The sequence below is a fragment of the Uloborus diversus genome, chromosome 6, assembly GCF_026930045.1.
Source record: "Uloborus diversus isolate 005 chromosome 6, Udiv.v.3.1, whole genome shotgun sequence".
NCBI lineage: Eukaryota > Metazoa > Arthropoda > Arachnida > Araneae > Uloboridae > Uloborus > Uloborus diversus.
In genome coordinates, this window is record NC_072736.1 from 80,628,818 (window position 1) to 80,641,003 (window position 12,186).

Below are 12,186 nucleotides of genomic sequence, written 5' to 3' on the forward strand. Positions count from 1 at the left end.
TTTTTTTTAAACAAAATTTTATAATTTAGAGATGGCACAAACTGCATCAATTGAACTTAAAGTTGAGTGTGTTCCTCTTCTATGTCGAGAAAATCATTCTGGATTTTTTTTCTGATATTTGGCCAGGGGGGGGGGGGGGGGGAGGGGGGGGGTTGGCATCGCTCTTTCAAGTATCAATATTTATCTACCATTCTGCATTATGTTAAATTATACTAGATATATTTCTGTACAGTATTTAAAATAATTGTAACAAAAATATAAGTAAATAAAACAAAATTCAGAATAGCGTTCAGCATTCAACTTTTTGACTCAAGACACTCTTAAAAAGCACAGAATTTCGTTTAAAACTTATAAATTCCGTGATTTTAACAAAAATAAAAAGATATTTCAATTGTTTACCTCTTAACAAAGCGTAATAATCATCAAAAATTCGAAAAATCGGATTCCCATAGCGGATGCAAAGAGATCGCAATTCTCAAAGTGAAGGCATCAAAAGTATAAAAACGGTTTGTAAAAGAAATATTTTTGATAAAATTATTTTAAAATTGCATTTTAGAGTCCTATGATAACATATCATCAATATCTGTGGACACAGTTGACCAAAAAAAAAAAAAATAATAATAATAATAATAATAAAATAAAATAAACCATCTATTCAGCATTTTAATTTTGACTCATAACAGAAAATGGAATTTCGCTTTAAAAACTTGAAATGAGAGTTCTAACAGAAATAAAGAGACTTTTCATTTATTTGAATCCTAATAAAGCGAAGTTAGCTTAAAAAAGGAAAAAATATGATTCTCATATCGGATGTTAAAAGATTGCATTTTTCAAAATGTAGACATCTAAAGAAAAAAAAAAACAGTAATTAAAAGAGTTTATATAAAGTTAATCATCCTTGTTGGCATCGAAAAATCAAAACCCATATAATTTTCTCCCAAAATAACAATTAAACATCGCACCGCACCTTAAAAATGCAAATATTGACAAGCCCACAAAATGATGAGAATATTTTCTAATCAAGTCATTATAAAGGTTCAACGCCAGACGCTAAGTGGTGATAGTTTTGAAGTTGGTAACCCTATCTGAAGCGATCATATTTTTTCCTCACCCTTACTATCCCTTTGCAGTTCTAAGTTCATTTCGCAGATATATATTATTATTGTTTATTAAATCATGAGGGAGAAAAGTGCTTACCAATGCCTTTTCAAAAAAGTTTACAACAACACCGCTGCTAATTAGCTGTGATAAAACAAACAACCATTATATTTATTTGGCAGTAGTAATTATTTATCGCTTGCAGAAGCATCCCAAGAGTGCCGATTTTTTCTTTTTTTTTCTTTTCAAAATTAGCCGATTTTGTATAAGCTGATCCCTCTAATTTGACTTAAAAAAAGGTTCCAAAAATTATCGGTTTATGCACAGAAATATGCGTTATTTTGCTTTCAGATTTGCTCTTTCAATAAACAATGTGACAGATCCGATCTTGTTTATCAGAATTTTGTGAAGGGTCCGTTTTGTTTGATCGGGATTTTGTGAAAGGTCCGTTTTGTTTGATCGGGATTTTGTGAAAGGTTCGTTTTGGTTGATCAGATTTTTGTGAAGGGTCCGTTAACGGACCCAAATATCCTCTGGCCAGACCCCTGACTCTGAAAGGGAATTTCTTTGCTCAACTGTTATTTATTGGAAAAGCAGGCTTTTGGGCATTTTGTTAGACAGATGAAAAGCATACAGTTTTAGTATATTTTTCTGCTTCTACAAAACAAAAGATTCATAGTTTAATAATAGTTTATACTTTGGGTAAAATTCTATCTGCTTGTTTTTCCAATGATTAAATTTCTGAAAATTTGTAACTAAAATTGCAAAGAATTCAGAGCAAAAAATGAAAGTTATGTGGAAAGATTTTTCTTTTTCCGCTGAAATAGGAATTCCCTGTAATCTTAAACATACATGCAACTGGAAACTTAATTTCTCCCTGTTCCTCAGCAGCTTAAGAAACAGTTGTTTTATATCTACTGTTTTAGAAACAGAACAATGTTTAAAATGCTGACTTAGATTAAGGAATTTTTCTGCATTACTAGAAAACATATTTAAAAAATAAATTAAAAAAAGTCTCCTTAGTGATAATCTCTTACCTTTGTAATAAAATCTTTGGCATCAGAGCTAATATCAGATGGAAAGTTTAAAATGGTATGTCTTGTAATACCAGTAGGATGAGAAAAAAGAAGAGACTGAAAGGTTAAAAAAAAAATTATTTTCAATTTATGTAACTAAAAAAAAAACATTCAGTTTTTAATACAAATACAAAAGTGGCAGCCAGCAACAGGCTTTGGGCCAAACTAGGATGGTCCTAATGATTCCTTATGGGGGAAAAAACAAGGTTGCTAATTTACATGCGCTAAAATAAATTCCTTAGAAATGTGTGGCATATTTTTCACATCTAAAATAATCACAATATAGTGAAATACTTAAAATATTTAAATGCATTAGCATTAACACTAGAAAGACTGAAATTTTCTGTATACCTAGAAAGACGTAAGAGGCCAGTGTGGCCCCTACACATTTTTGGGGCGAATTCTTTTAAAAATTCATCCTGAGTGAGTCCACATGCCCGATAAACCTTCTTATATGACTAAATAAGAACTTAATACGTTTAGTCCAGTCAATAGATACATTTTACCTTGCAAAAAATGGGGTCAAAGATTTTATTTTTTTAATTTGTACATATTGGTGCCGACATGGAAAAACCAAGTTATCCAACACGAAAGACCCCGGGAGAACTTTTGGGGGCCGAAAAACCACAAAAATTTATGACTTTTTTTGTTTTTTCCAAAATATCTCCGAAATGGTTCAACTTAGAAAAAAGTTTTAAATGTAAAGTTTAAAGAACATAAAATTTCCTACAACTTTTGCATTTACAACTTTTTTGTAGCACAAATAACAAGCTTGCTATAGCTCTTTGAAAATAGTCAGTTTTCCTCCACTCCGAAAAAAAAAAGCTTTCGCACTGAAAGCAAGGCCTCATAACTATTAGAACTTGAATAGAAACTTTAGTTTCAGAGAGTTTATTGACAGTTAGAGTAGTTTGAGTTTCTTGCTCTCCCCCCCCCCCCCCCCCCCCCCCCCCCCCCCCCCCCCCCCCCGCTGGACACAGAGTAGCAATTCTGGCTGACAGATTAGTTCCCACTAGATTCCAAAAATAAACGATGTATTATGAAACTGAAATACATATATACACATTCATTTAAAGCACATACGACGATGCAATAATAAAAAAAAAAACCCTTCCCCACTGCTCACAAACTAACTTTTCTGATCTGACAGAGGTGGTCTTCATCAGAATCCAATAATAGATGATATATTGTTGTTTGTAACTGAATTACACAATATATACATTCATTTGAGGGATATAACTCGTACATTCTAGTCTAATTATTGCCAACAAAGATGCGATTTTTAAATATTAATGTGAAGGAATGAAATATTAGGCAGCTAATAAGCAAACAATCAACACAGTCATGCATCCTATGCTCTGATACAATAATAATAATAAACCCTCCCCCACCGCTCACGAACTAATATTTCTAATCTGACAGAGGTAGTCTTCAGTCAGACTCCAATAACCTATGATTTATATTGCAGTTTGTAATTGAATTACATAATCTTCTCATTCATTTAAAGCACATAATTCGTACCATCTATTCTATTACAAGCGAAAATGCAATATTCGAATATAAATGTGAATGAATAAATATTAGGGTGATAATAAGCAAACAATAGATATAATAATGCGTAAATAAAGGTACAATAGTAATACGTAATGAACACTTTGAAAAAATTCTGCAGAAACTGACTTTTTGAGGCATGAAAAACCCAAAAGAATTACCTTTCAAAATGAAAATCAAGATGTAGAAGCTTAATACAGATTAATTACTGACAGAATAATACAGATCTAAATTACAGAGAGATTCTTTCGACCTTAAAGCAAATAGAGAAAGGACAACAGAATACGCTGTGTATCTTCTTCGAAGCCGTTTTGAAGGTCCAGGTTCTCCCGGTTCAGAATCTGTAGGGGGTAGAAAGAAGCTGTGGTCCTTTAATTGTTCATCTCCTTGTTGCAGTAATTCCAAAAGCTCCTGGAACAAATCAGCTTCTTCAGCAGTCCATTCCAAAGATGAAATTTCTGCAACATTTTCACAATTTGTGCCACTGCAGTGTTTGCACGTGCTGGAGCATTTTAAACCTGCCTTGTGACAAGAACAGGCTCCAGTACAATTTTTCTTGCACGTACAAGGCACAATCTTCAAAAGATTCTGAGTAACTGAATCTCTTTTCGTGTCAAAATGCATTAGACCTTGCTTTCTGCGTTCCCAACCCTATTTCTCTGGTTCAATTATGTTGCCCAACCAACTTTGGATTTGGTGGTAGAACCAATATGAGTGATAACGTCCAGCATCCTCCCCCCCTCCCCGCACATTGGAGGTAGCCCTGCAAGATTTATCTTAGCCCTGTATACTAGTTTCATAAAAAGATTAAATTGCAAAGTATCCAAAGATAGGTTCAAATACTTTACGTCACCTGTGTATAATATTTGTAAAATGTTTTCTCCAGCTGCAGCTAAGGCATCATGATGACAGATTGGGTTCATAAATACTTCAATAGCTTCCTTAATTTCAGGAGTTTTTTCTTTTTTGACTATTTTGTACAACTTAATTTTGCCTTGGCCAAAGATTGCCGAAATCGTATCACACCCACTAAACGCATGGATGAAAAGAATATTGCTGGGGTCAAACTTAAAAAGATATAGTGGGGAAAAAAACAAATCACAAGCATTCCCTCTTCCAGGTTTTAAAAAGAACAAGTTGCTGAAAGGCTGTCCTAAAGCTGTCATCAGCACCAACAGATCTATATCCTCTCGCCCACTATAACAAACTTTTCAATTTCTTTTGCCTTTGAAAGAGCAGTAAGTAAGTCGGCATCATCTTGAGTCTGCCTGACTTCAATGCCACTCTTCGAAATATGTCTCAAGACGTTGAATAAGTCAATTCTTGTTGTTATAATTTGCCAGTAATCTTTCTTGAGGAATTTAGTTAACATGTTAGGTTCAACCATTACTTCAAGGGAAGAGATTGATTGCTCATTGATATAGCATTTGTGGCAGGCAGTGTGAATTGTCACTTCTTTTAAGAACTTCAAAAAACGCTGATGTTCTTCATTTTGCCGTTTTGCGCTGCATCTTTGAAGATTTTCTATTCCCTTCTCCTTCACAATCTTTATTTCGCATTCATGCAAACTGATTTCACAAATAATAATTATAAAAATTTAAAAAAAAAAACACCTTGGTCAGGCGTAATCATTTCTAGGGAAAAAAATTATAATACAGAACACACAAATTGATAAAACATACTCTCGCTCAAACCCTGAAGTGACCAACATGAGTAGCTATTGAGTCGATTCATCTCATTTGGAGAAAAAAAGGGGGGGGGGGGATGGAATGGGAGTGTTTTGTTTAAGTTAAAGGGAACGGAGGCATTTACCCTCAACTGTGAAAGACAAATGATTTCCAAGGTCAGACTGCCGGCGTTTCTCCTATTTTCCTCCGTTATCCGATGCGCTTTCACGCACTTCGCTGGGGGGTTCAGAAAAAGTGTGACTTTCAAGAAGCTGTAACTCCCTTGCTTTTCATGCTACAAAAATGTTGTAATGACAAAGTTGAAGGAAATTTAATCTCCTTTAACATTTGCATTGGAAGTTTTTTTGTAATTTTAACCATTTTTGAGATATTTTGAAAATACCACAAAAAGTCACAAATTTTTGGGGGTTTCCGGCCCCCAAAACTTCTCCCGAGGTCTTTCGTGTTGGATAACTTGGTTTTTTCATATTGGCACTAGTATACACAAATTTAAAAAATAAAATCTTTGACCCCATTTTTTGTAAGGCAAGCCCGTTTTTTTCTACCTATTGACTGGACTAGTTATTATTTTCAGCTTTTCTGTCTTTACTTGCCAAAAGGTAGAACGAGTTTCTCTTTCCAAGAGCAATGGCCGCGGTTTGGTTGGTAAGCAATCAATACTGTTTATTGCATTTGGATATCCAACCGGCTGCATAAAGAGAAAGTTACAGATTAAACTAGAGTGAATAGCATTTGTTTCATGCTACAACATTTAGGTGAAAGGAAAAAAATATACTTTTTTGCTGTAAAATAGCTTAGGGGCCACTGTGGCTCCTCGTCTTTCTAGGCATAAGAATCAATATTTATAGTACTATCAGGAGGATTATTATTGATTAAACAGTCATTCAAATAGTGATGTATAATAAAGAGTCAGAAAGTTCCGTTAAGCTCTGTTAGATATTATTTGAGTTACTGAACAACTAACTATGCAAGGGGCCACATAAGCCCCTCTGTCTTTCTAGTGTTAAGTTACTTGCGTCATTTTCAAAATATTTAACAATTCATGGTTTGGGCTAATTCAAATTTGGTAATTATATTTATATTTATTTAAACAAAAATTGCATTTGTGGTCTTGCCTCTATTGAATTAGTATCTGCTTTATCAGCCCTCCCAACAGATTTGTTGGAACAATAATGGGAGGGGGGGGGGGATAGCTATATATACTGGTACACAGGGAGGAGAAATAATCAAATCTTCCAAAAAGCAATGCTATTTTAGTAGCTGAATAAATACCTTTGTGCAAAGTAAAATAAGAACCAACAACATTTAATTGCACAAAGTTGCACATTACTGAATAAAGGTGTTTGGGTATTTTGGAGTTACAAGGAACCCCGATTTCAATGCAAAATAAGTGAGCTTATGGATGAAAAGACATTTTGCATTGAAAACCGGTTCCTTGTAACCTTGAAGCACGTGTATGCAGTAATTTGCAGTTTTGTGCAATTAAACATTGTTATTTCTTATTTTACAATGTAATTTTATTTGAAAAAAATTCAAGAAGATACTTAATAAGGTGAAGAAAAGATTTTTGGTTTACAAAGTTTTAATGCACAATGTAGAAATGAATAGCAAATCTTTTCAGACTTGCCAAATATTTTAAGAATTTATTAATGAAAAAAACTGGATGTGTATATTTCAATTTAGCATAGAATTGAATTCTTACTTATAAAGCATAAAGAAAAACATAAAGGTGTTAGGTAAAAGTGCTTTTACTTTTAAAGTAAAAACACTTTAGCCTAATGAGAAGAGCTTTCTACAAGTAAAAGAAATCTATTTGACGTGTATAAGAAAACAATCACCTTTCCAGTTAAGAGCTCGTAAATGATAGCACCGGTACTCCACCAGTCAGAATCATTAGATACAGGGAAAATATTTCCAACTTCTACATCAAAATATAAAAAAGTTCCTTTGTGAGTTTATTTCAAATTTCAATACAAAAACCTCTCAGCTGGGCTGACATAATAAGTAATGCTTACCAGGAGCACAAAACAAATTTTCTTTCAGAGTTTCTTTAATCACATGATCAACACAACTCCACTGGCTCTGATACGTCAATAATATATGACCTGATGTGGAAAAATTTAATTATTCAAATACATTTGAATACTTTTGCTTGCTGTAGATGTATTGTATAACTAAATTATCAAAAAAAATTATACATACCTTCTGCTCCTAGTAAAATATTGTCAGGATGAAAATCCCTGTAAATCAAAATTTGCATCAAACATAAAAACAAAAAATTAAATTTCATAGAAAATTCAAAAGTAAATTCAAAACCCATGTTACGAATACCGAAATTCTATACTAACTTAACAAAACAATGAATATAAACAGAAATGTTAATGATCGAAAGGTTCTATCAATATTGCATTCAAACTTGTTTTATGATGATATTACACTTAAATGTTGTAAACTCTATTAACAGCCACTTCCTACCAACAAACATTTGTACATGGCAGTAGCAAGAGGGTGGAAGGGAGGGGCAACTGCCCCTCCCTAGAACAGAACTTCTGGCTCCCACACTTCTTCTATCACCAAAAATAATTTAAAATTGCAGGTTTAGTACTTCAATTTTGAAAAATTTCTGCAAAAAAAGCCACATAACTGCTTTTTCTTCCTTCATCTGATCAAAAAAAAAAAAAAAACATAAAATGTTTTTATAAGAAAAGAGGAAAGCTATAATTTCAAGCAAATTCTGAGGTCAGTGGGGGGGGGGGGGAGCAACTCATAAAAATCACTTACTAGTTGCGTTAATGCTTGCTCCTCCTTAACCAAAATCCTGACTACGCCCATGCATTTGTAACATTTCTTCAAGATAAATTCCTTAATATAGGACATTTTATGCTACCTACCCAGAATAGCAGACACTCCAAATAATCAAGTTTAGGGCTGGGCGATATACCGTAATCTATCGATCTATATTTATTATCGCCGTAATGATATTCAGATTTAAATCTGTCCGATATATTGTCTGGCCGGACTTGATCAAGAACTAATTGAAATAATGACTTAAAAATGTATATTTATTCGTAATTCTTTGTGCTTAATTAGTGGATCATACCTGCCAACTCTTAAAGATTTCCCAGAAGTTTTTACAAATTTTCATGGTTTTTTTTTACGTTGTTCTGGTTATGAGCAAAATTTTCCAGTATTTTGGTGCTTTGCAGAACATAAAAATTGTATCTTGCCAGTTTTGGCGCTAAGAACACGGCAATGCAGCACCGCGCTGTGTCTAAAGCCTGGGTTGCCGTAAGAGCTTGCTTCATTCAGATAGAATCCATGAGAGGCTTGTTCCATTGGATGAATATAATTCCAGAAGCTTCAGCAGTTTATACAACTTTGGAGAGCTGAGAACTTCGAAAATGTATGTTAGTTTCCGTCTTTGAGAAGTAAAGCCATTTGCATGACTTTCGACACGTTGTTTTTGCACACTTGATTTCAAGGAAATACCGATTGCGTTGTTGAGTGTTGATGTGGTATTGAAACTAGCTTGGTTATATCTTTTTCTTTCAAGATCTGATATTTTTTTTTGATATGACTTATCAAACATTGGTTGCAGAATTGGTGTAGCATATATTCGGATCTCCGGTACTCTGGGAAACATAGATTGTCGTAGAAAACCGAAATTGAACTTACATTTCTGAACTTGTATGATTTTTGCAAATTATGTAAAGGAAGAAAATTTTAATGTGCATATGATTTCATACGGGTATTATTACTGGGATAAACCACTTTAATATTTAGATTTTAAAATGTCTGATGACTTCCATCTATAGCAGATCCCAATATACAAATAATATAGTTAGGGAAGCACATCCCCCCAACTGCGATGGCACCCCTCAATTGTTCTGAGCATCACCCCTCCCCCTTAAACAAAAACGGGCTCCTCTAGTGAAGAGTCTAAAAACCTTTAAAAATAACTCCTCTGATAATTTCAGTGGTATTGTCACCCTCATGCCCCTCCCCTCCTTCAAATTGGCACTCCAGCTTTATCATTAGACTAAATTGCTGGAACATTTACAATACAAGATTTTTGTAGGCTTTTCTCTGTAGCAGATCTTAATATATAGATGATAATGCTAGGGTGCAATCCCCAATAAGTGCAATGGCCCCCCTCATTAAGAAAGTTCCCTGAAAATTTCAATGGCATAGTCAACTTTAAGACCCCCCACGGAATGGGTACCTTACTCTAGGCATTATTATTCGCATAAATTGCTGGAACATTTGCTTATCAGGATGTTAGATGACTTTTTGCAGATCTTATAATGTATGTGATGTAGCTAGGGGTGCCCATTTCTCTCCCCAAGGGCAGTGGCTCCCCTCAATTTTATCAACTCCCCCCCCCCCAAACAAAAGAGAAATGCCACCATCATTTATATGGATTAAAATCTTTATAAAAAAAACTTCTGTAAAAAATTTAATGGCACTGTCCGTCTCAGGACCCCCCTTCCCCTCCCGCCTGCAAGGGCTTTTGTTATTCTTATACAGTCGAGCCTCCATACATCGAACTTCCACATATCGAAATTTTCTATATATCGAAAAAATCTCTATATATCGAAACAAATTTCGAGACATTCCTAGATTTTTTTTTTCTATTTTAGACTGGTTGTCTCATGAAAAATGAAGGTTAGGGGAGAAAATTATGTTTACTAAAGGTTGCTAAGAAACTCATAAGAAATTGGGTCTGAGGGGTGTGTAGATAGGTCGTTGCTCCATTCTGGAGTTCTTAAATTCCCTCAAGTTTATTTCAAATCTTAGTTGTAACCAGTAACACTGTAAAATCAGTTTCAAGTTATCCCTTTTGTCTGTTGATTATCATTCCTAGTCTTTTTAGCTTCAGTAAAAATCATTCAAGTTAAGTAGATTGATTTTTTACTTTTCTCTCGATTATATTGTCAAAACAAAAATCCCCTCATGTTGAGAATCAAGTTGAACTGCCGAAGAATGAAAATGTATGAAGGCACAAAAATGTAATTTCTGTTAATTTTTCAGTTATTAACTTTCGTTTAATCCGATGCTCGTATAAATTAGAAATTGGGTTTCATGTACAAAAATGAGCTTTAATTTTAATGTTTAAGGAGATTTTTATGATAAAATAAGACCGTTTCTATATATCGAAATTTCTATATATCGAATTCTTTTCCGGCAATTTGCTACTTTGATATATGGAGGTCCGACTGTATATTGCTATTGCTATTATTAATTGCATTAAATCCCCCCCCCCCTCAAATTTATCGCGCTTCCCCCAAAACGTGACCTTTTATTAAAGAGAATAATCTCCTTTTAAAATAACTTCTCTGATAATTTCAATTGTATACTCCACATCAAGATCCCCCCCCCCTCCAATGGACCCGCCTGCATAGAATTATTCGAATAAATGTGATTATTCAAATAAATCGATGGAATATTTTCTTTTCAAGATGTTGATTGGTGTTTCTTTGTAGCATATCTTAATAATCAGATGATGTAACAAGGGCCGGATTTGGAAGTGTGGAGGCCCCGGGGCAACGAAGGAGTGGAGGCCCCAAATCAGGGTTCAAAAAGATCATCATATTTTCGAAAAAAACTGATACTATGATATATATCTGAATATTTTGATATATATGTATATATCCGATATTTTTGATCAGCACTTTAATAGTAAATACATCCCCTGACCCATGAAAGTTAGGATATAGTGTAAAAATTTTATTGTGGAGGCCCCGGGGCAGTAGCCCTATTTGCCCTCCCCTAAATCCGGCCCTGGATGTAACTAGGGTTGCCCATTCCCCCCGAGTGCAATGGCACCCCTCAATTTTTCCAAGCCAAGCCCCCCCTTTTTCCTCAAGAATTGCGACCCACTAAAAAAAGACTTGAATTTTTCTAAAGTGATTTCTCCAAAAGTTTCTGTGGTACAATCTTCCTCATGATCCCCCCCCCTCCCGACACAAACACATGAGATTCCTTGCTGTAGCCTTATTAGAATAAATTGCTAAATATTTATTCACCAAGATGGCCTATGGTTTTTCTCTGTTGCAGATACTTATGTAATAGTCTTTGCATTCCCGCCCCCCCCCCCCCCATAAAATGTTGAATTTAACGACCTAAATATATCGATATATCAAAATATCGATATTTGGGGAGCGATATATCGTGGTATTAAAATTCTGATATTGTCCAGCCCTAATAAAGTTATATTCGGATTTTTAAAAAAGTTTTTTTTTCGTCAGTATTTTGACAAAAAAAATTTCTTGCTACTCACACACTTGCTTTTTCTACAGCAATGGCCATGTTGATGTAAAACTGAAAAAAGATTTTCTAACAATATGTAGGTTCAGTTTTCAGCGATATTGCACTACAAATTAAAAGTACAACTAAAACCAATAGAGTGTCCCCATGTTAATTTACATCAAATGGATGTTCTTCAAGGTTCTTAAAAAAGTTGAATGTGTGTTTTCTCCCTAAAATTTTTCAAGTTGGAAAAACTTGACAAGTCAAATTTTAAAGTACATAGTTCAAATTAGGAATAAAAAATATGAAACTATTAAAAAGTAAATAATGCAAAAAATATTTAATTACGTAAATTTGATATGGAAAGAAGATGAAAATCTAAGCAGAAACTTTGACATAAACGTTGAGTGGCTATTTTGCTGATGATTTAAATTAATTGGTGGTATTATTTCTTGCATTAATGGTTGTAAATTCTGCACTAGGGGTCGGCAAAATGAGAAGGCAAGTAGCACTTTGTTCAGGCA

General features: G+C 34.1%; 1 protein-coding gene across 1 annotated transcript in view; it reads right to left on the bottom strand.

Moving 5' to 3' along the window:
* LOC129223942 (ribosomal protein S6 kinase delta-1-like) overlaps window positions 1-12,186 on the bottom strand; it is an 85,910-nt gene that overhangs the window by 8,703 nt on the left and 65,021 nt on the right. Inside the window, exons 12-15 of the mRNA XM_054858326.1 lie at window positions 7,616-7,653; window positions 7,429-7,518; window positions 7,252-7,334; window positions 2,136-2,231 (exon numbers count right to left, since the gene is read on the bottom strand). Of these exons, the coding sequence (XP_054714301.1) occupies window positions 2,136-2,231; window positions 7,252-7,334; window positions 7,429-7,518; window positions 7,616-7,653 (307 nt within the window). The remainder of the gene's footprint in view (window positions 1-2,135; window positions 2,232-7,251; window positions 7,335-7,428; window positions 7,519-7,615; window positions 7,654-12,186) is intronic.